The following is a 20,704-nucleotide window of genomic DNA, read 5'->3' as shown; positions in this document are numbered from 1 at the left end:
TGTATCAGGAGTTTCAGTCTCTGTTCTTAAAAAGAGACTCCACGACACGAACAACATGAGAAGAAAGTGAAGTGCTGCTATATTTACAATCATTTTGACAAAACAGAGCAGTCAACTTACCTCCATGTCACGTAACCTCCCATTTGTGTAGATGATGCAGATACGAGACGCAGGTCAAACGGACCAATAGAAACTCCTGATACATTCAGCAGCGTATGCCCCGCCCACTACACCCAACTCAGCTTTTGGCTTCACAACTTTTGGTTTCACAACTTTTGGCTTCAAAACTTTTAGTTTCAAAACTTTGAGTTTCAAAACTTTTAGTTTCAAAACTTTTAGTTTCAAAACTTTTAATTTCAAAACTTTTGGATTCAAAACCAAAGCTTTTATTTTTTTTAACAAATAAATTATTCTCAGTTTATATATTTGCTTTTAAAACTTTTTTTTTTGCTTTTAAAAAATAAAGACACAAATCTACCTTCATACCATGCTCCCTGGTTGCTCTTTGAACAGAAAGGCCCTGGGAGAATGTGCGTGTCAAAAGGTTACGCAATCAGCCCACCACAGTGAGACAGCACAGACCTCTAGTGTGCTGTGGGGAGTGAGTGTGTGTGTGTGTGTGTGTGTGTGTTTGTGTGTGGGGTGTCTGAATGGAATTGGATAAAGGGAGGCGGGGGGGTCTTCAAAGAGGGGCAACTCCGAGGGAAAATCTCACTGCGGGCTGCACCAAAGATTTCAGTTCGTCAGATCTCCTCCCATCCATGAATGTTATATAGTGAAACCTAAAACGGCAGCAGGGCCGTATTTGGTGGCCCAATCTCTTCTTATACAACATTATGAAAGGTGAGTGCCTTTGGCTGTTGATCATGTGATATATATTTGTTGATGGACAACAAGTGAAAGTATTGCTGTTTATGAGACAAAAATGGACATATTCATGGACAGCTTACATTTGTCTTTCGTTGTTTATTGGCAGTAGAGCTCAGTGAAGGCTGCTGTTTTCAAAGAGTTCTGTCTTATTTAGTTTCTTTAAGAAATAAACCCCGGTTTCGTCCAGCTAATTCAGTTCATTACATGCTGAGATCATGCTGTAATCAGAAAGCAGATCAAATCAGACAGAATGTGTTCTAAGACAAGAGTTGCTTGTATGGACTGTAATTCATCGTCAGTCCTTCATAACTTAATGAGCAGCTGGTGGTGATGATGATAGAGAAACGCGCTTATTCATCTGCCTGTATCAGTCCCATGCTCCGGGACACCTGTAGCTGCCTAACTTCTCCCACTGGCTGTTCTACTCCATATCCTTGTGGAAAGCAGTGATCATCACAGTGGAGTACACCATTTTAACAGTTTTGGATGTTTTTTTTTATCATGTTTCCTCTTTCTAAATCTCACTTGTAGTCCTCTTACTCCTTACACCTTGGTGTAGCCCACACAGGGGAGTGCAACGGTGGGTGGCATGTGGTCCCTTGTGGTGGGCCCGGCAATGCCAGGGCCGATTTCTTTTGTACCTGTCCAACCCTAGAAATAAATGACCTGTCAGAGAACATGGATCTATAGTGCTCTATCATTGTTTTGCCACCGAAAAGATCTCATTATACATTTATTTGAGACATGTGACACTGAAATCATAACAGATAAGGCTCATAGTCAAACTAACAGCCTTAGTCTAAAAGAGATATTTGCCATTTTTAGTTACAGCTTATGTATCGCTATTGTTATGTGTTCTTTTGCACCAACCAGATATATCTCTCCTAACTTCCACTAATCCAGTTATGCAATCATTCAACTGTATAGCTGCACGTGTTTAGAAGAGGAACCATGATTTCATATCCTCAGGCTTTTGTGCCAACGTATATGATGTCATAAATAAAGTACCACACGAATGTCTGACTGATCTGTCAGTGTCCTCTTTGGTATTTTTCCACTTTCACCTCGACTGTGTGGTCTCTACTTATCTCAATTGTAGTCACTCACACTGGCTTTTGATTTGTATCAATTCTAAACAAACGGCTCATATTAACAATCAATTATATGACTCCTATGTGAAAAGGGTTGCTCTTAATGACAAACCCCACACCACCCGACTTAGCAGTTTCCTTCAGCTCTACATAGCGTTTAAGTGTCTTTCGGCTTATTCGTTTGGTTTCGCGGCCCTCAGTTGTACTAAGATCACTCGCAACGCTCTCGTCTACCTTCTATCCCACCACAGCAAAAAGTTAAGTCTTCAACCATCTCATTTGGTTAGAGCAAGGAACTGGCTGGAGTCAGGTAAAAACAACCAGATGTCTGATGAATTCATCAGGGTCAACTTTGGCATCTTAATCCCTGGGTGCCACAAGACTTAACATGCTTGACAGGAAGCTAATAAAAAATGGAGGCATGGATGTTTTATGTAACCCCAACTTTATGGAAGAGTACTGCTAAATCACTGGCGTTACCCTTTAGAGCAGGGTTGCACAATTCTTTTTCCCAAGGGGCCACACGAGAAACAGGGACTGTTGTGGAAGGGATCAATAGACTGAACTCAATCCTGCTCAATATTATTCCACCTCTTTATAAAAAGCAGGAAATTGTATGGTTGGTAAGAGTAAATATTATGATCAGTGGTGGAATATAAATCGTATACTTGCTTAAGTACTGTACTTAAGTACAAATTCAAGGTACTTTACTTGAGTATTTCCATTTTAGACAACGTTGTACTTCCACTCCACTACATCTCAGAGGGAAATATTGTACTTTTTACTCCACTACATCTCAGGGGGAAATATTGTACTTTTTACTCCACTACATTTGTCTGGAGGTTTTAGTTACGAGATACTTTGCACATTATCATGTTTCAAACCTTTCCTAACTACCCAAACTGAACAACAGTGTATAAAGGAGTTAAAATGACCTACACCTGAAACATCTGCAGCAGGAATAATGAAAAAACATACATATAATATCCATATATAACAGTAAATTACTGGCAGGGTTGACTGACATTTTTCTGCAAAGTTAGTACTTTTATCACTATTGTTTGTGGTCCAATTACCTCGTTTTCTATTTCTCCGTTCGGTGCGAGAAATCGAGTCTGTGTTGAGCTTGAACGAGTGCCCTGAAGTCAGGCTGAATGTGTGAGGTGAGATGTGAAGGACAGCTGACAGGTGATGGTCAGTGAGAGACGATCTGGATTTGTTCAACTTCATCACGGAGAATGTTTGTTCACAGATGTAGGTAGATCCAAAGAGAACCAACATCTTCGAGGCATGTTGCTTTTGCAGCTTAGCCTCAGATGTCCGTGCCCGCTCTGCATCAGTCAACTTTTTGTATTTCTCTGTGTTTCATCTCGTAATGGCGATTCAAATTGTAATCCTTAAACACTGCGATCTGTTCTCCGCAAACTGAGCACACGGCTGCACATTTGACTTCAGTAAATAAATACTTGGGAGTCTATGTTTTGCTAAAAACTCGACACTCTGTATCAGTCTTTTTTTTAACATCGGCTGACATTTTCTAGGGTTGACAGCTGGGACTGACGACTACAAGTTTGAAAATAAGAAAATTGTTATAGTGGCGCTCCAGCAAGCTTGATTTTGGAATGTTTAATCTGTATCAGTGCATCCTATTTCAGTCATATGTTTTGTGTGCCAAATCAGTAAAAGATGTCAGATAAATGTTGAATCTAAAAGTAGTTGACAGCTCAGATGGAGGGACAGAGATCTTCCAATTCATCTCTGGTAAAAGATCCAAAGGCCAAGCTGCCGCTGTTTTCTGGTGGAATAAACAAGCTACTTTTAGACAAGCTCCTCATCTCTGCGTGAGGCTAAATAAGGCTCGAGGCTGCTAGCAGGATAAAACATCGGATTTCGTACAAAACTGTCGGAAGCCGACTTGCATTGTGGGCAATGTAGGCACCGGGTTTTGACAAGGAAGAAGAATGTCCATTGTGCGTCCGACAAGTTCAATGCCAAATCGGCAGAGTAATGTTACAAGGACAAAAGAGAAGACTCAATCGCCACTAAGTGAGCCGCACATTCATCCAATAGGTCACTCTGTCAGTCAGTCACTTGCTCAGTCAGTCCACAGCTTTTCAGAGAGCGGTTGGGATAAAGTTGGGATAAAGCGCCACTGTGGAATCGGTGAGGTAATTCACAGACTTGGCATATTTTCTCACAGTGTGCCTTTTCTCTCGCGTTCTATAAGCATGCATGTATGAAACCTATTTTAGCCCGACTATGCTCCTATAAATAATGCCCGTATTTAGTCTCACCTATTAAAAGAACTGTGTTCAAAGTGAGCTATTTGGCTTGTGTGTTGGGCTTCCCAGCATCCACAAAGAAACTGTGAAAAAGTAAGGTAAACTGTGATCTGGCTTGCAAAGCCAGTGAGGATTCTCATTTGCCAGCGCAGAGCAGCTCTTTGGCTTTTGTTGCACCAAGCCTTCATTCCCACCAAGTGCCTTCTGAAAACAAGGGGCTCTATTTTTACCTCAGGCCACAATTTGGCACAAGTGCTGGAGATTTTGGCTCCTGAAACATGTCCAGCCTCCAGCCTCATGTGCACAGCACACACAGAGTCACAGTTGTGCTCCACCTCTGCCCCCTTTTTCCAGTGGGAGCACATTCCTAAAAGTGGCTTCACAAAAGCCTTCTGGCTAAAAGGTGATTTCCATCCCCTGTGTTGTTTTCCGAGCTCCCGTGAGACCGGGTCACACAACACGTCACGCGTGTTTGTTTGTGTGCATGTGTGAAGGATAAATGAAGGGAAGGCGCTTTGATGGCATGTATTCTTGCGAGTGAATTAGTTTGAGCATGTCTCCTGCAGACTGATGAACAGTCCGTCTGAATTTGGACTGCAGCAGCGATCGTGATGTGTTTGTGAGAGGGGGGGGGGGGGGGGGGGGGGGGTAACAGAGGGGCCGGTGAGAGGCCTGTTAATGCAACCTGACAGGAGTGAGCACAGTCAGTGAGTTGTCTGTTTCCTCCACAGAGCGTAATTCTTTCAGCGGCACTGGCCCCTAAACAGGGTCTGGCCAAGGGCTTCACTAACTTCTAGCGTAGTCACGTAACATCAAGCCATTACTGACCTCATCCAACACAGGAAGAGTCGTGACAGACCTTATGTAGTAGCTCAGGTTAACAAAAACAGGCATATTTGGCTCATCACATACACAGTGGGAATTCTCCTTGACAATTCGCCATGGTCCTGTAATTCTTTCTTCTCCCTCCAAGTACACTTAATCTTCCTAAGACCCCCTTTACACTTGGTCCAATTAAAACAAACTGTTAAGTCCCTTAAGGACTACTGAGAGACATTTTAAGTTTGTTCTGTTTTGCACTTTCATCTTCTAAAAAGAGAAATTTGTTTGCAGGAACTTTATCTGTGGTTAATAAACCACTAGTTTCAGCTCTATTCCTCTCTGTTAACATTATTGTTGGAAAGTGAATTAATGGATTAGGATTCTGATCATTTTGGGCTCTTAGATCTATTGTACCTTCATTTCGGATTTGAGTGGGTACATTTGCTCAAAAGAGTTGTGCTTTGTCTCTAGTGATGCTTCACATGCTGTCTGTGAACATATGAGAAATACTGGTTTTGAACTGCCTGTAGGAAGAATGAAGATATACGAGTCTGTCAATTCTGGGTTAAAGACTCTGGTCTCTCTGGTCCACTCTTCTTAGAGAACACTATGTGAAATAACTTCTCTGACTGACGTACCTCTCTGACTGTTGGGTCTCTCTCTTATGTGTGTGCAAATGTCACTGGAGTTGCGAAGCTTATAAGAATACACAGATATGATTTACAACACATGTAATTGGTCGGTGTGTTTCCTGGACCTCTGACAGAGTGCCGTAAAAGCTGGAAAAGCTGTACCGGTAAAAATGGAAGCACTCTGTTAGAATTTGAGTATGAACACTATATGTTTGAACGGAGGAGATCAACACACCAACAGCTGGAACCTTGCACTTGGCCCACGGGATTGTCTGTGTGGATCTCCCGGCCTTTTAACCACCATGGGCACTAATAGGTGGTTGAGCTGCTAGGCAGGAACAAGGGTGGCACCTGATTGGACACTGGGGGTGGGCTAGAGAGAGCGCAGGGAGACAACGCGGCACACAACACCCCCTTCCATAAGACCAAACCTCAGTTTGGCCACAACCAACCCCCATTATTAAACCAAACATGAAGTTACATGAAAACACAAAAAACAATCTCAACCACGGGACACAGCATCAACCACCACATTGTCTGCCCCCTTTCTTCTGCTATATTTCAATAAGGCGTTGGGCCCTGCACCAACGCAACCGCTGGTTATAGACCTACATCTGGGCCAGGAAGACAAGAGGGTTGTCAACGGCGATGAACTGGAGTCCACACACACACACAAGCATGGCCAGAGCATCGCCTTCTTAATGGTGGAGTAGTTCAGCAGGTGGTGCTTGAACTTCACAGAGAAGTAGTACACAGGATGGCACACATCTCCCTCATCCTCTTGCAACAGCACAGCACCGGCTCCAGAAGCATCGACTTCGAGTTTAAAGGGAAGCTGGGAGCAGACAACACTGGAGATCTGCATTGGTGAGACTTGGCAGCATTAAACGCACGACAACACTCAAGGGTGGCACCCGAATGGACACTGGGGAGACAGAGCGGAGAGCGAGCATAGAGAAGACACAACACAGTATGTAATACCCCCTCCCATGAGACCGACACTGCAGGATCAGTAACTGACTCTGATACACCCTTAGGGTCCTTTAAGGTGCCGTTCACCGAACAACTAACACAGGGAGACCTGTCCTCGGACTCAAACACATCTGGGTAGCTCTGATCAGACATAGAGTCAGATATGGGGACCATATCTTCATCCACAACTTCAGGGGTGGGGAAAACTTTACCTTGCCCTATATCGCTTTCCCAGGATGAAATCCATCAACAGGAAATCATGAGCGGACAGCCAAAGTCAACGTAAGTCTGGTTGTAAGCCTTCTTAAGGCTTCGGAAACGCTGTCTGGAAGCCTCTGGCACTAACTCATACACTCCTGGAATGGCACCTTTAACCTTCTTGTAAACCAGCATACCTCCCACAGAAAGTGAAGAGCAAGATTCCTGAGCTTTACCGTGTCACAATCAGGCTTTGCCGTGTGTGTTTTCTGTAGCTCCTCACCTTTCAACTCAGTCACACCCTCAGCGCCAGTCCAACTCCCTTCACCTGTCCCTTATCTGTAAGCAAGCACTCCCTCATCAGCACAACTCTCCTCACCTGTTCTTGTCACTAGTTAAACCCCTGTCTATCACTCACTCACTGCCAGATCATTGTTTCTAGTGTTCATACACACCTGTTTTTTGCTGTTCCTGGTCCCAGTTTCCAAGTCTGTCTGCCTGTCTGTGGACTACCTGTTTTTGTGCGTGAGTAATAAAGGCGCTCTTTTCACTTCACCTGACTCGTGAGTCCTCATTCTGTCACGTGACAGAATGATGACTTGGAAACTGGGAACAGGAACAGCAAAAAACGGGTGTGTAGGAATACCATATAATCATAAATATACAATATAAATATCATGAATATATTATAATAAAATATAAATATCATATATATAGTCTAGTAGAACAAGTATATTTTAAGATGCCCCTATGAACCTTGTTTGTTGGAGAAACACCCAATCAGTGCGGTGAGGAAACCTGCATGTTTTTATGACAGTTATTTGTAAAGGAACGTTGCTCTTCTGAGTGGTAAACCTCTCAATGACCTTCTTATTGAAGTCAGGCATGTCCCTGACAAGTTCCTTCTCCATGGAGAGCATAGCCAGAGCATTAAAACGCTCTTGTACGTTACCGTTAGCATCGAGTGGGTGGAAATGTCCGTCGTCTCGTCTGCTTGAATGGTGATAAAATCAGCGTTCTTTACTTCATCCAGAATGTAATCCCTTACAACCGACAGCATGCAGTCCAACAGCTCATTTTGTACAGTCTTCGACGTCCCTTTAAAAACGCTGGCTGTCTCCAGGTGCTCCTCCAGCACACCGTCGAGGGACGCAACAAAATCCACCAGTCCCTTGAACACGCCAGGGTTGTCTGAGGAGTCACTCTCGTCATGCCAACTCAAAAGCCCCACAAAACTTGACGCAATCAATTATTTTTGATAAAATGTGCCGGTTTTTATCCACCTCCTCATTGTGTTTCTTTACCGCAAGCCGGTGACATCGTGCAGCTGGGTAATGACAACACGCGAGATGAGAACTAGACACGGGCACTCGCAGCTGTGGGCCAGATGAGAATGGCCCTCCCGGAAGTCTTTTTTAGGGTGCTGATTGGCTAAATTGTAAGTCACTCATTTATTTCTTCAATCAGTGATTGGCTAAGCTGCTTATTAGACCCGTCTTCCTTGGGCCAAATCGATGTGGCCCCAGCACGTGCACACGCAGTAGAGACGTGCACGGGGACAGCTGAGAGGTGCACCAGCGGAGAGGACAAGCAGGAAAAGCATTTATTTTGAGCAGATATCCTATTTTACAAATATTACTGGGTATATTACATAGCTCAAAAACACAAATATTGACAATTTATTAATATTATTTAAAAAAAAGAAAATCAATATTATAATTTTTTTTTTTTTTTTTTTTCTGGCTCAAGGTGGGTGGGGCCAGGCCCCGTGGCCCTCTATTGGCCGGCTGCCACTGACAGGGACCAAAGAAATATTCTTACTGACATTGAATGTCTGTGTACCTGCAGAGGTGCTACCAGAGCTCGATTGCAGTTCTGACTCACTCATCCTAAAACCGGTCCCTGCCTCCAACTTGCACAACTCTAACATCCTCCGGAGCGAGACACACCTTTAATCAAGCATCTAACCTTGAGCAAGGAGATAACTCCACAACAAATGGCTCAAACTGGAGCAATGCCGCTCTGCACTGCCGGAGTGAAACTAACGGGGGGCTCGGTTGCCCCCCACACCGCTGCCTCTGAGCCGGTAGACTCTACCTGTGCCGGTAAGCTGAGAACACCCTTACTGCACACTTAAGAAAAACTGCTCTGAGATCCCCTTTTTCTTCCAGATTTGTTTTGTTGTTTACTGTGAAAAAGGCAGGGATATAATTCAGTACAATACTTGGTTGACTGTCAGTATATTCATTTTGTATTGCTATCTTTGTCAAGATCTGTGATTCAGATCAAAAGAGTTGTGACTGGTGTAATGCAAACTAAAGAATCGATCTGATTCTTGATGGTGTGATTTTCTGTTTTGAAAACGAGTTTGACCCCAACGCTGGACACAGACAGCGTGGTGGTGTAAAAACAGTCTTTTATTGCCACAAGGATGAGAATGTGAGACTATAATGGCTGGGGAATGTGACTCCAGGGTCTACTCTACAGGGAAGAATTGGAGATGGCAGAGCTGAAGCAGATAACGAGCCATAGCTGGCAGGCAAATAGTCGACCTGAGACAGTGGAAAAAAACAACAAGTTGGAGCACGAGAAACACTATGGAATAAACCATACTGAACATGGCCTGTCATATAGGCTACCACGACAACTACCTATGGAGTTGTTGGAGAGCCTGGAGTTGCATGTGGGGGAGCTGATGAGAAGTAGGTGCTCTTGATGGAACAGAACAGCCAGAAAAGCATGCTGGCTTGAATACTGTGAAATACTACTGGATTCAGTAGGATATCTTGGCATTTTATTTGCATACTGCGTTTGCAGTATTATGATTTCCTGGGGAACACAGGAAACTCAAGGAAACACGAGGGGAAATACATATACCGTATCATTTTCCTTACATTTGCCATATTGTGATAGAATTCTCCATGTGACATCATCACCAGCGATGTCATTTGTTTAATTGCTTTTCAGATGAAGAAGATACTTGTGGACGTTAACCAATTAACACTGAGCTGTAGAACATGTACTATGCTTGTGTCTTTAATTCTTCGTCAAAGGACTTTCCATTGAAAAACAAAGCAATCAGATATGCATCTCAGGATATGTGAAATGATCTCTTTTGTCCTATTTCTTCTTAGTCATTTTTGTTTATTTCTCTACCCTTTGGTCACACAGGGGATACGGAGAACATGTCCAAAATGGAGCCCTCCAATGGGCACAGCAGGTCCCTGGACATTGTGGCCAGTAAAGAGGAGAAGATGACAGAGCGGGGTCAGTGGGGCAACAAGATCGAGTTTATTCTGTCAGTGGCTGGAGAAATTATTGGCCTGGGAAATGTCTGGCGTTTCCCCTACCTTTGCTACAAGAACGGAGGAGGTGAGTGCTAGAATTTCTATTCTCTGGCCTGTTCAACACAAAAGCTTTTAGATTTAGTCATCGGGGTTATTCCACCACAGAAACACAAAGCTTCTAGAAATTCCATCTTTCCATTTGTTTGCAATTGCGTCGCAGGCAGCCAAATTCAGCTTCTGAGAGGCGATGGTTTTGAATTAGTTTAGCATAATAGCATAATTAGCATAATACACAGGTTCATACGTAATCTATTCCAAGGAGATCCATTGATCAAAGAGGGGTCATGGTTCACTGAAAATAGGAAAAGAGCCAGTGGTAACAATTAGTCAATTAGCTGATGTTTGAGAGATCAGTGGCGAAGAATAAAAACTGCTAAACTATATGATCTTGTATCTTTATTATCCCATAGGAAGTCAAATTGTTTGATTCTCTAGATGGACAATATCAGATTTATTCTAGCAGCATAATATCTGCATGACTTTGTATCATGACCATAGAAGGCTTTCAATTCCAACAACTTGCAGCGGCCTCTACTACCCTACATTGCTTGGGAGCACATTGATGGGCTGACTCTTCCTTTTAATCTGTGTGCTTCTATAGGTGCCTTCTTCATCCCATACCTCATCTTCCTGTTTGCTTGTGGGATCCCGGTCTTCTTCCTGGAGACGTCTCTGGGTCAGTACACCAGTGAGGGAGGCATCACTTGCTGGAGGAAAATCTGCCCCTTGTTTGAAGGTAATCTAACTATTTTCCAAAGAAATAAGTTAGTGGATGTTAAAAACACTCTACAGCACCAAGAGTGGATCAAACATCTTCAACCTAGAACTTTAAGTGCCTCCCAACGTCACAGCATGCGTCTTATTCTGAAACGATGAAAAACAATGAGTTGCTTGTGCTCTAAATGGGATACATACGAAGATTTAAGTGGACACACCAGTGACTTATTCAAAATAGGTGCAACCATGTGGGATGACAGGGGAATTTCTCTTTGTTTATGGGCATTATATCCTTTGTGTTCACATTACGTGAATTATAAGTGTGACTTTGTGTGCGTCTGTGTCTGCACTCGTGTGTCAAACAACCAGTGTGAATGCCATACACATGTAGGATGGGGACGAATGCAGTTTTTACTTTCAAATAAGTCTCCAATCAGGCATAATCATGACCCTCACAGGATTACAGTCGGTAAATTGTTGAAATGTAGCCTGGTACAATTTAAGATGCGTCTAATGTATTGTACTCTGCTGCAGTCGTTTGAAAAGGCAGCGGCGGTGACCTAAAGATGGGTGTAATCAAGCTGTTTACAAGGTTAAACTGTGCCTCTGTCTAGAGTAAATGGATCTGTCAGGGAGCTCTTGTCAAAGTCATTTCTGTGAGTCATTTGAGAGAAACTGTGGTGGTGTTCTCAGACTTCTGTCAAGTAAAACATTGCGCTCACAGCGGATGCAGGTTGGTTATTTAAAATGGCTTTAAATTTCCCCTTTTTCCCCCAAAACATTTACAGTTCAGTCATAAACTTGATGTTTCTCTGTTCCAGGAGTGGGGTATGCCACCCAGGTGATTGCTGGCCTGCTTAACATCTACTACATCGTTGTGTTGGCCTGGGCTCTCTTCTATCTGTCCAACTGCTTCACCTGGGATCTGCCCTGGGCCTCCTGCAACAACACCTGGAACACAGGTGAGCCGCAGGACCAAATGCCAAAAAAAACAATGTGTGCTTCTGCCGTCTGCTAGACATCTATACTCTTTTGTGTATTCATTAATCGGGTGTAGCCAGGTCTCCATCATGGCATGCTTATGGAGATCTGAATAAAACATTTTAGCCACACGTGGATGGCAACAGGAGTCGGTCCAACACATTCGGCTAGACTAAAATATCTCAACTATTTGAATTGCTGTGAAAGACATTCATGGTCCACAGAGGATGAATCATTGGGACTTTGGGGATTCCTTGTCTTTTCCTATTGCGCCAATATGAAGTTGGCATTTTGGAGTTTGAGGAAAATGTTTTGACAACGATTAGATTTTAATTTGTCCAATACTTTACTGGTTTAAGATGAAATACTGTGAAAAACCTACTCCCATTCACTCGAGCAGAGCTTTAGTTTAGTGGTAATTAGCACATGTTAGAATGTTAACACCAAGCACTTAGATGCTAAACGTGTTACACGGTAAATATCTGCATGTTTGCATTGAACAACTCTGGCTTTAGACTTTTTTAGTTTTGTTTATTTTAAAACAATTACACATATTTATTTAGTTCGGGTGTTCCCCTTCAACATTTCATTCATTTCCAGTTGCATTTTATCTTAAGGTAGTGAACGTTCTGCGCCATTTCACTTCTCCGCCTCAGTGGTGGCATTATTTCACTTGCCTGTGTGTAACTTGGATACCTCAGAGAAAGCTTGGTTTTCTTCACAGGATTGAATGTCTTTCTGTCTTTTCTTTCATTCAAGATTCTTGTATGGCATTTCAGAGGGGGAATAGCTCCATCAATCACCATGAGAACACCACCTCTCCTGTCATTGAGTTCTGGGAGTAAGTGCCTTTTTGGTTGGCCTTGTCCTCAAATGGCCTTATAGGTGCCAACAAGCTCACCAAATATTCAACTTCAATCTTGTTTTCCATCCTGTTTTAAAACATGTGTGACTGTTAGACCGGATACAACTTTTACTGCTGGTTCTGAAACTTCGTGGTTTTGCTACAAATCCCTTTTGAATTTCTCATGTATTATTTGTGTGCGATCCCCAGGCGAAGAGTGCTGAGAATTTCCTCAGGTATTCATCACATTGGCTCTCTGAATGGGGACCTGGTTATCTGTCTGGCCGTTGCGTGGGTCATTTGCTACTTCTGCATTTGGAAGGGCGTCAAGTCTACTGGCAAGGTGAAACCTCTCCCCCTCTCACGACAGACACATATTCACTGAACAGTATAAAAAGAGAGTATTGGAAGATAGTTTTCTGTAGCATTCCTTTTTTAAAACCCTTGTTTTGCTCTGATTTCCTTCAATATGTGTTCGCTGTGTGGTTGGGTCTTTCCCAACACTTGCAGGAAGTGTTGCATTGTTTACAGCAGCAGAAGGAATACAACTTGCATGAACTGGGCAGCTAGTGCAAAAGTGTTAATGCACATAGATTGCCACCTGGACCTCAAACCTCATCAAGTGAAAATCTAGAACACCAAACATGCATAAGTTGTGCAGAACCCTTTAAGACATTGTCACCAGTTTAACAGAACATATAATGTCACGTTTGAGCCTAAACACTCTATTGGAGAAGGAACAACGTCTCGTTGCTTTCAGTCTTGTAAATGTATCTCTGATTGAGAATTGCTGCTATTCCCCTGCAGGTGGTTTACTTCACAGCCACCTTCCCTTACGCTATGCTGGTGATCCTGCTGATCAGAGGGGTCACCCTGCCAGGAGCCTCCACTGGAATCCACTACTACCTCTACCCCGACCTGCAACGGCTGTCTGACCCACAGGTATGCTGCAAATGCACTTTATTTCAGACGTGAACATTCACAGAAACAAAAACTTGGACACAAGCAGATAAAACTAAGAGACTAGGATGTCATGTCTACTAGCGTGGTAATATTGTTAATTATTTGTAATAATGTTAAAACTGGTACAGTGTGCTGAAGTGATAATACTCACTCCCCATTGACAAATGTTTTCAGCACATTTTATAACATTAGTTACTAAAAGTGTTTTGGGGAATGCCAAACCAACACATCCTCCCAGCTCCTTAAAGCTTACGCCATCTCTGCGATTTTATTGAGAAATGAAACGATAACTTCTGCTCGCCGAGCAAAACAGTGGCAGCAGGATGATGGAGAGGCTGAGGCTGAGCAGTGACCTAAAAGTCGCTGGTTAAATCGCGAATATGTGGAGGATGTTGCTATAAATTGGAATGATGGTGATTAGTTCTGCACAAGTTTGGCAGTTTAGGCATTGAAAGCTTTTTATTGACCACATATTTTACAGCATTTGAGTTGGCATTTATTCGCTTGGATGTTTGTTTTCATCTTGTCTGGATGCGATTGATCATAAAAGTTACACTGTCAATAAATAGGTTGGGTGCAAATCCTGTCTTTGCTGTCAACACACATTTTGCATCCATCCACTCAGACGACCGTCTGTGGCAATAACGTCACATGACTTCCTGCTTTTGCACTGAACCCAAACACAGCTTTAAAGGAGACAGTGTGCTCATTTCCAAGCTGATATTTGTATTTTAGGTTTCTACTAGGAACATTTTTACATGCTTTAGTGTTTTATTTTTCTCATTCTGTCTGTCTGAATAAGCCTGTCTTCACCTTCTGTCTGATACGCTCCATTTACGGGCATTTCAATGGAGTTGTGTTGCTAGTCGACAGCTTGTTTACTTCCTGTTGGCTGTTGTCATTCACATACACTGCAACCCGAAATAAACTGAGTCAAATTTGAAGTAGTTACGTTAATAAGATTGGAAACCTCTTATACATGTTTAAGGGTCAATTACCGGTATATATAGAATTTTTTGTGACATCACAACCGTACGGAAATCCAGACTGCTCGTTTAAAGGCACAGTTTCTGAATACGACTTTGTGTATTCCCCCATGGATTGAGCATTTCGATACTTTATAGCACCTAGAAATGCTTTATAGCTTTATAATTTAAAAAAGTCTCGAGGGGACAGTGTCATTTAATGGTGCTAGCAGAATGTCATGCCTTATTCCCCGCTGCAGGAAAGGGTGAACAGAGAATGGTGCAGGGATTCCACAATTGCTTCTGTCCGTTAGATTGCAACCACTGTGAAAATCTAAAAAAAAAGGGTCCTCTTAAATCCCTCTCAGGGCTCTAGGGATGAATACGAGCCCAGTGTGTGCAGAGCCTGACAAGCTAGGCTGGTGGAGTCGGTGCATTGGGAATACCTGCCTTTGTGCAGTGTTGTGTCCAGCGCTTGTGTTGTTGGTTTGATCCCCAGTCAATCAGATCTTCAGCGCTGGCTGCCAGCTATCTAAAACATGCCCCAGTGCCCTGGCAGCACTTTACCAGAATTGCAAGCCTAAAGACAAACCTCATTTGAATTTTGAAGTGCCAGTGAGTTTACAAAGAGGGTGGAAAAGTGCTGCACTTTTTGCCTCGGAGAGACAGGGGTGCGTACATAGGCTCTGCTGAGTGGGTGAGGTCAGGATGGAGGAGTTGAATGGGTGAGTTTCGGGATTTGATAGATGCGTTGGGTGTTTTTTAAAAAGGGACCAGATGGTGTAAGTGGAGATAACTCTTTCATTATGAGTACATGAGCGGCTGTGTGAGGAGGGCAGTCTCCCACATTTGACGTAGTACCATTTTCGTGCTTTATTTTGCTGAAGAAATGCTCCTTGTCAATACGCAGACTGGTGAGATACATCTTCCACACTGCAGAGTGAACAGTCTTCTAGGCGCGTTAGCCACACATCTCTTTGTATTGGTAATCGGTTGTAAATATGCAGACTAGAATGATATAGAAAATATACAATGTGGGATCTGGTTATACTTTGTGTTTGCTGTCATGATCAGCCGACGGTTCTGTTTGAACTCCATACGAGTGATTACTCTGCATGTGACAGCTCAGTTGTATAGGAAACTGGTATAATTGGTCCTATTCTGTCCTAAGGTATGGATGGATGCTGGAACTCAGATCTTCTTCTCCTATGCTATCTGCCTGGGTTGCCTCACCGCCCTGGGAAGCTACAACAAATACAACAACAACTGCTACAGGTGAGGAGTGACATGATGATGCACTAGACATTGGGATCGACTGCACAACACTCCCTTTCTAATCTGCCTTAGAATACAGTAGAATGCAACCTGTTGTTCAACCTCACGCTACCATGATTGTTGACATTGTATCTTTATAGAACAGGAATCAAATGTCAAGTACAGACTATATTGGGTTTTCTCAAGACACACAGCTCCTAATCATTACGTTCCCCTCTCTGTCTCATTTCTAGGGATTGCCTGTCCCTTTGTTTCCTGAACAGTGGTACCAGTTTTGTTGCAGGATTTGCCATCTTCTCCATCCTGGGCTTCATGTCCTACGAGCAGAACGTGCCCATCTCAGAAGTGGCTGAATCTGGTTGGTTTTTTCCTCTACTGCCATAATTATTGTGTCAATATACATATCACTGATACATTCCGGACAGACATCAGAACAGATGTATGCAAATTGAATTAATGGATTTCCTTCAGCCTCTCAATGGCCTCTATGGTTTTAATGATGTTGATTATATACTTTCACAGCATGCACGTGAGCGAGGGGGACTAATAAGGATGACTTTAATGAGAAAATGACATTTCAATTATGTCCCACTCAGGTCCAGGTTTGGCCTTCATAGCCTATCCTCGGGCTGTGTCCATGATGCCGTTCTCCCCTCTGTGGGCCTGCTGCTTCTTCATCATGATTGCCTTTCTGGGACTGGACAGTCAAGTGAGACCAACATATGCACCCCACACACACACACACACACACACACACACACACAGTTTTTAAAAAGCACCATGGATTAATTATCAAGCGTATATGTGCACAGATCCGCTGATTGTTTGCTTGTTCGTTTTTTGGATAGCTCAGCAGCACGCATGCACAAACAAACATGCATACACTCTTATATGCAAATATCTCATAGTTCTTTCTTCGATCAGTTTGTGTGCGTGGAGAGCCTGGTGACAGCCATGGTGGACATGTATCCCTCCACCTTCCGGCGCAAAAACCACAGGGAGCTCTTCATCCTGGCGGTGGCTGTGGTGTCCTTCCTCTTGGGGCTCATCATGCTGACAGAGGTTTGTCTCAGTGACCTCACTTCATCATGTTTTTTACAGATTAAGAGTGCCGAATAAGCATTTAATCTTGCCCAAAGGAGGGTATATCTACACCCCTGGTTCATGTGCAAAATCTTTTCACTCCTTCTTCAACAGAACTTTGAACTCATATTGACGATACCCAACAATCAGCTATAGGAATATAAAGAGCTACTACCTCCTCCAGCTTCTTGTTAACATCCTTCAGTCCATGTAAACGGCATTTCCTTGTTCATGCGCAGCCAATTCTCTCTGTGTTGTTTGACTATGGTCCTCTTAATTATACTCTGCAGAATTGTCTTCAAGTATACAAAATGAATGAGTGGCTTTAATACTATGTCAAATTTGAGTTTTTCCTCATCGTTTGACAGCCTGGAGGTTTTCTTTTGTTAGTTATCGGGTTATAAACCCACATCTGTCTCCACAGGGCGGCATGTACGTCTTCCAGCTCTTTGACTACTACGCAGCCAGTGGGATGTGCCTGCTCTTCGTGGCTGTTTTTGAGACTGTTTGCATCGCTTGGGTTTATGGTGAGTTGTGTTAGGCAGGCTGTTTGGGAAGGCATAAAGGGGGTATTTAAGAGACAAAGGCTTTATTCTCACAAGGCACTATTCATCCCAGTGCACACTGCCCCCTACATTCAGCCAATCACTAAGAATTAACACATTCCAGCCAAAGAGTGTTTTTAGTGTTATTTCAGTTAGTTGGTTTATTTAGGGAATAAAGTCAGTAATATGAAACTAGCCTATTAAAGCAGTTCTCATCTTTCTGTCAATCATGACTGTTATTAATGTCTTTCTTTCGTCAACTCTTGACACAAATGAGTGTTCGATATTGATGTGTTTCCACTGCATTTCTCCTCATCTCTCCCTGATTACAGGTGCCGACCGTTTCTATGATAACATAGAGGACATGATTGGCTATCGCCCCAGCCCTATCCTCAAATACTGCTGGCTCTACTTCACCCCTGCAACATGCATGGTGGGTCTCTTTCACTGTACTCTCCTGAAACAGGAGCAGCCTCTGCTGGCCAACAGTGAACATACAATGATAATTATTTAAGTTAAGGTGAAAGGTTTTTATCAGGTTTTGACTTAAAGCATTTACTAGTCCATTCATACAGAATCATAAAATATCTTTGTCTGTTTTTAGGGAACCTTTGCGTTTGCCTTGATCAAGTACTCACCTCTGAAGTACAACAATGAATACGTATACCCATGGTGGGGCAATGGGATAGGCTGGATCCTGGCCCTGTCCTCCATGCTGTGTATTCCTACCTGGATAGCAGTGAAACTGTACGACACACCGGGAACATTGAGAGAGGTAAGTTTTACCTGAAGAGAAGAAAAAAAAAATCTCTAAAAGTGCTAATGAATGACTCTGCCTCTGTCGCTACAGGAGAATGAAGCGCGGTAGATACTAGATCACATGATTATGTGAAAGAGATCGCTCTCAACAAACTCAGCCAGATGTTTCCCTCAGGAGTTGGTGGAGACCAAAATAGTTGGGACATAAACTGAAATGTTCGCTAACACGTTCTCCATAACAACTTTACAACTCTGTCGATTTATAGTGGTCAGAGCAAGTATGCTGTTAAGTTATGTGTTTTTTAATAAAGCCTAAGAATAGCAGTTATCTTAGATTCTTTGAATTCATAAGGGGCATTATTGTAACCGCAGTGCTTTCTGTTTTTGTGCTGCCATGCGTTGTTGCATTCCTGATCTTGAATAATCTCTGAGATAATGTCACAGATCAGATCATTCATGTTGGTTGTTTAAATATTTGGTTTGAAAATATAGTCAATTTCTCAATCAATGTATCAATGACATACTGTAGCACGTTTTCCTCCATTGAACCCATTTTCCGTTCACAGCGCCTCGTTATCTTGACCACACCTTCCCCCGATTTACCGAAGACGAAGCAGGAGCAGGAGAAGCTGCTGGCCGGCTTTGCGGCCGACGGCGACAGCGTCCATCAGAAGTCCCCTCCCTCTAAGGACGGCTACTTCCCCGTTGATGAAAAGGAGTCTCGCTGCTAGAGAGCTTGAGGGTTGGAATCAGAGCCCCGGGCGTCAAAGGTCACTCCTCAGCTTTGACACTCTGGCCGGCCCCATTCCAACTCCCTCCGCAATACCTCACCAGACAAGGTGGCGAAACGGGCACGGTGCAGACTTTAGGAGTCACCCGACCGTAACTGCTTATCTGCTGCTTTCAGAGCTTTCTCTTAAGTACACTGCCTTCAGTATGACGGCGTCAGGATTGCTACTTAGAGAGTTCCATCAGTTGGTTATCATCTCATTTGCCAGTGGCAGAGTCACATATACACTTGAAACAAAAACAATGTGGCCATTGTTGTAACACAGTGGCAGGGAATTTACTTTTGATGGTGTCTGCTTTCTAAGGAAGCATTTTTATTTTCTCTTATGGACATCTCTAATGTTCAGTTAGTTTGACATGACATTCCAGTTTATTGATTCTAACAGCTATCTGATGCGGACGGAGCACAAGAGGTGTCTCATGAATAAAAGCGGTGCGTTTCAATGCACTTCTGTACTGTATACAGAGTACAAGCGTAATTCCATCAATGGATCCGAGTTATCATCTCAGGATGTAAGATTTTCGAATGAAAACAAATTCTACAAAACTATACTAACAACCAATGCTTCACAATTCAATAATAGATTTTTAATGTATATTTAGCTCAACTGACCACGACTCAACTCAAGTCAGCTTTGCTCTTGTTTGGGTTTTTTCAGATTAATGTTATAATGCTCATTTATTCAATGTTTATTTCTTTTGCTGAACATTGCAGAGTGGCATGAATATGTCACATGCTTTTTTTCTGTCTTCTGATTATTGACATGATTTTAATTTAGTTGGTTTTGCCTTATTTCTAATGCATTGAATTGTATGGCATTAAAATGTTATGTGCCTGAAGGAGACAGTTGTGCTTTTAGATAATATGAGCAGGGCAGGCTGGTTGATCGCTCTTTCTGCTGTATAATAATGAACTTCAGCATGTGTTTCTTTAGATGTTTGAATGTGTATATGGTCCGTTATTGCTGATAGGGAATACTTTTACAACTTTTAACTTTTTTTTTTATGCTGAAATTATTTTTTATGGTTGAATAAAAAATACTTTCATTTGAAGTTTGTATGCGTGTTTATGTACTTTCATGATTAAACAGTAATGTAAAATACAATATATATTTTTTAATCTTTTGGGCAGTTGCAGTTTAATTGATTAACACAAACTAGTCTATTTCTTTGAGCCTTAATTCCCTTAGAAAACAAGTTTTTTTTTCTTTTTTTTTTTAAAATATGGCAAGTGTTAATGTGAGTTCATGTAATGCATGTTCCATAATTCGATTTTAACATTGTGAGCGATCTTGGTAAAATAGGTGTAACTGTTATCTTGACGATACAATGTGTCTGGACCTATCTAATAACATGCTATATATTTCTTTATTAGAAAATATCTAAACTTGTTTGTTAGGATATCCTTTTCATTCATCTCTGTGTTAACATTTGACTCAGAAAATGCCACCTCTTATGCAACTTTAATATATTTGCCATGCAGTTTCACAGAAAATGATTGCGTGAATCCTATATAATCCTTCAAGGTCCATCACAGATATAAATAAACTGAGAAATCTGTCACTTCAA

At 42.4% G+C, this 20,704-nt stretch overlaps 1 protein-coding gene across 1 annotated transcript; it reads left to right on the top strand.

The window, feature by feature from the left end:
* The first annotated feature begins 769 nt into the window (after positions 1 to 769).
* slc6a13 (solute carrier family 6 member 13) lies at positions 770 to 20,167 on the top strand. Its single transcript, XM_079278093.1, has 15 exons — positions 770 to 843; positions 10,039 to 10,239; positions 10,816 to 10,950; positions 11,753 to 11,893; positions 12,672 to 12,753; positions 12,967 to 13,099; positions 13,564 to 13,698; positions 15,856 to 15,959; positions 16,193 to 16,317; positions 16,556 to 16,668; positions 16,884 to 17,021; positions 17,467 to 17,569; positions 17,920 to 18,020; positions 18,192 to 18,362; positions 18,913 to 20,167. Exons 1-15 carry the CDS (start codon positions 837 to 839, stop codon positions 19,075 to 19,077), a joined length of 1,854 nt encoding a protein of 617 aa, XP_079134219.1. The 5' UTR covers positions 770 to 836; the 3' UTR covers positions 19,078 to 20,167.
* Positions 20,168 to 20,704: the final 537 nt, after the last annotated feature.

This window comes from Melanostigma gelatinosum, assembly GCF_949748355.1.
Source record: "Melanostigma gelatinosum genome assembly, chromosome: 1".
Classification (NCBI taxonomy): domain Eukaryota; kingdom Metazoa; phylum Chordata; class Actinopteri; order Perciformes; family Zoarcidae; genus Melanostigma; species Melanostigma gelatinosum.
Note: the sequence above shows the minus strand (reverse complement) of the source record. Positions and strands in the feature narration are given on the sequence as shown.

What these genes read in the sequence shown, in the direction of transcription:
- slc6a13 (XM_079278093.1), top strand. An exon ending in CTCAGAAGTGGCTGAATCTG is followed by an intron (nt 16,318 to 16,555) that starts GTTGGTTTTTTC and finishes TGTCCCACTCAG; the next exon opens with GTCCAGGTTTGGCCTTCATA. An exon ending in TCACCCCTGCAACATGCATG is followed by an intron (nt 18,021 to 18,191) that starts GTGGGTCTCTTT and finishes GTCTGTTTTTAG; the next exon opens with GGAACCTTTGCGTTTGCCTT.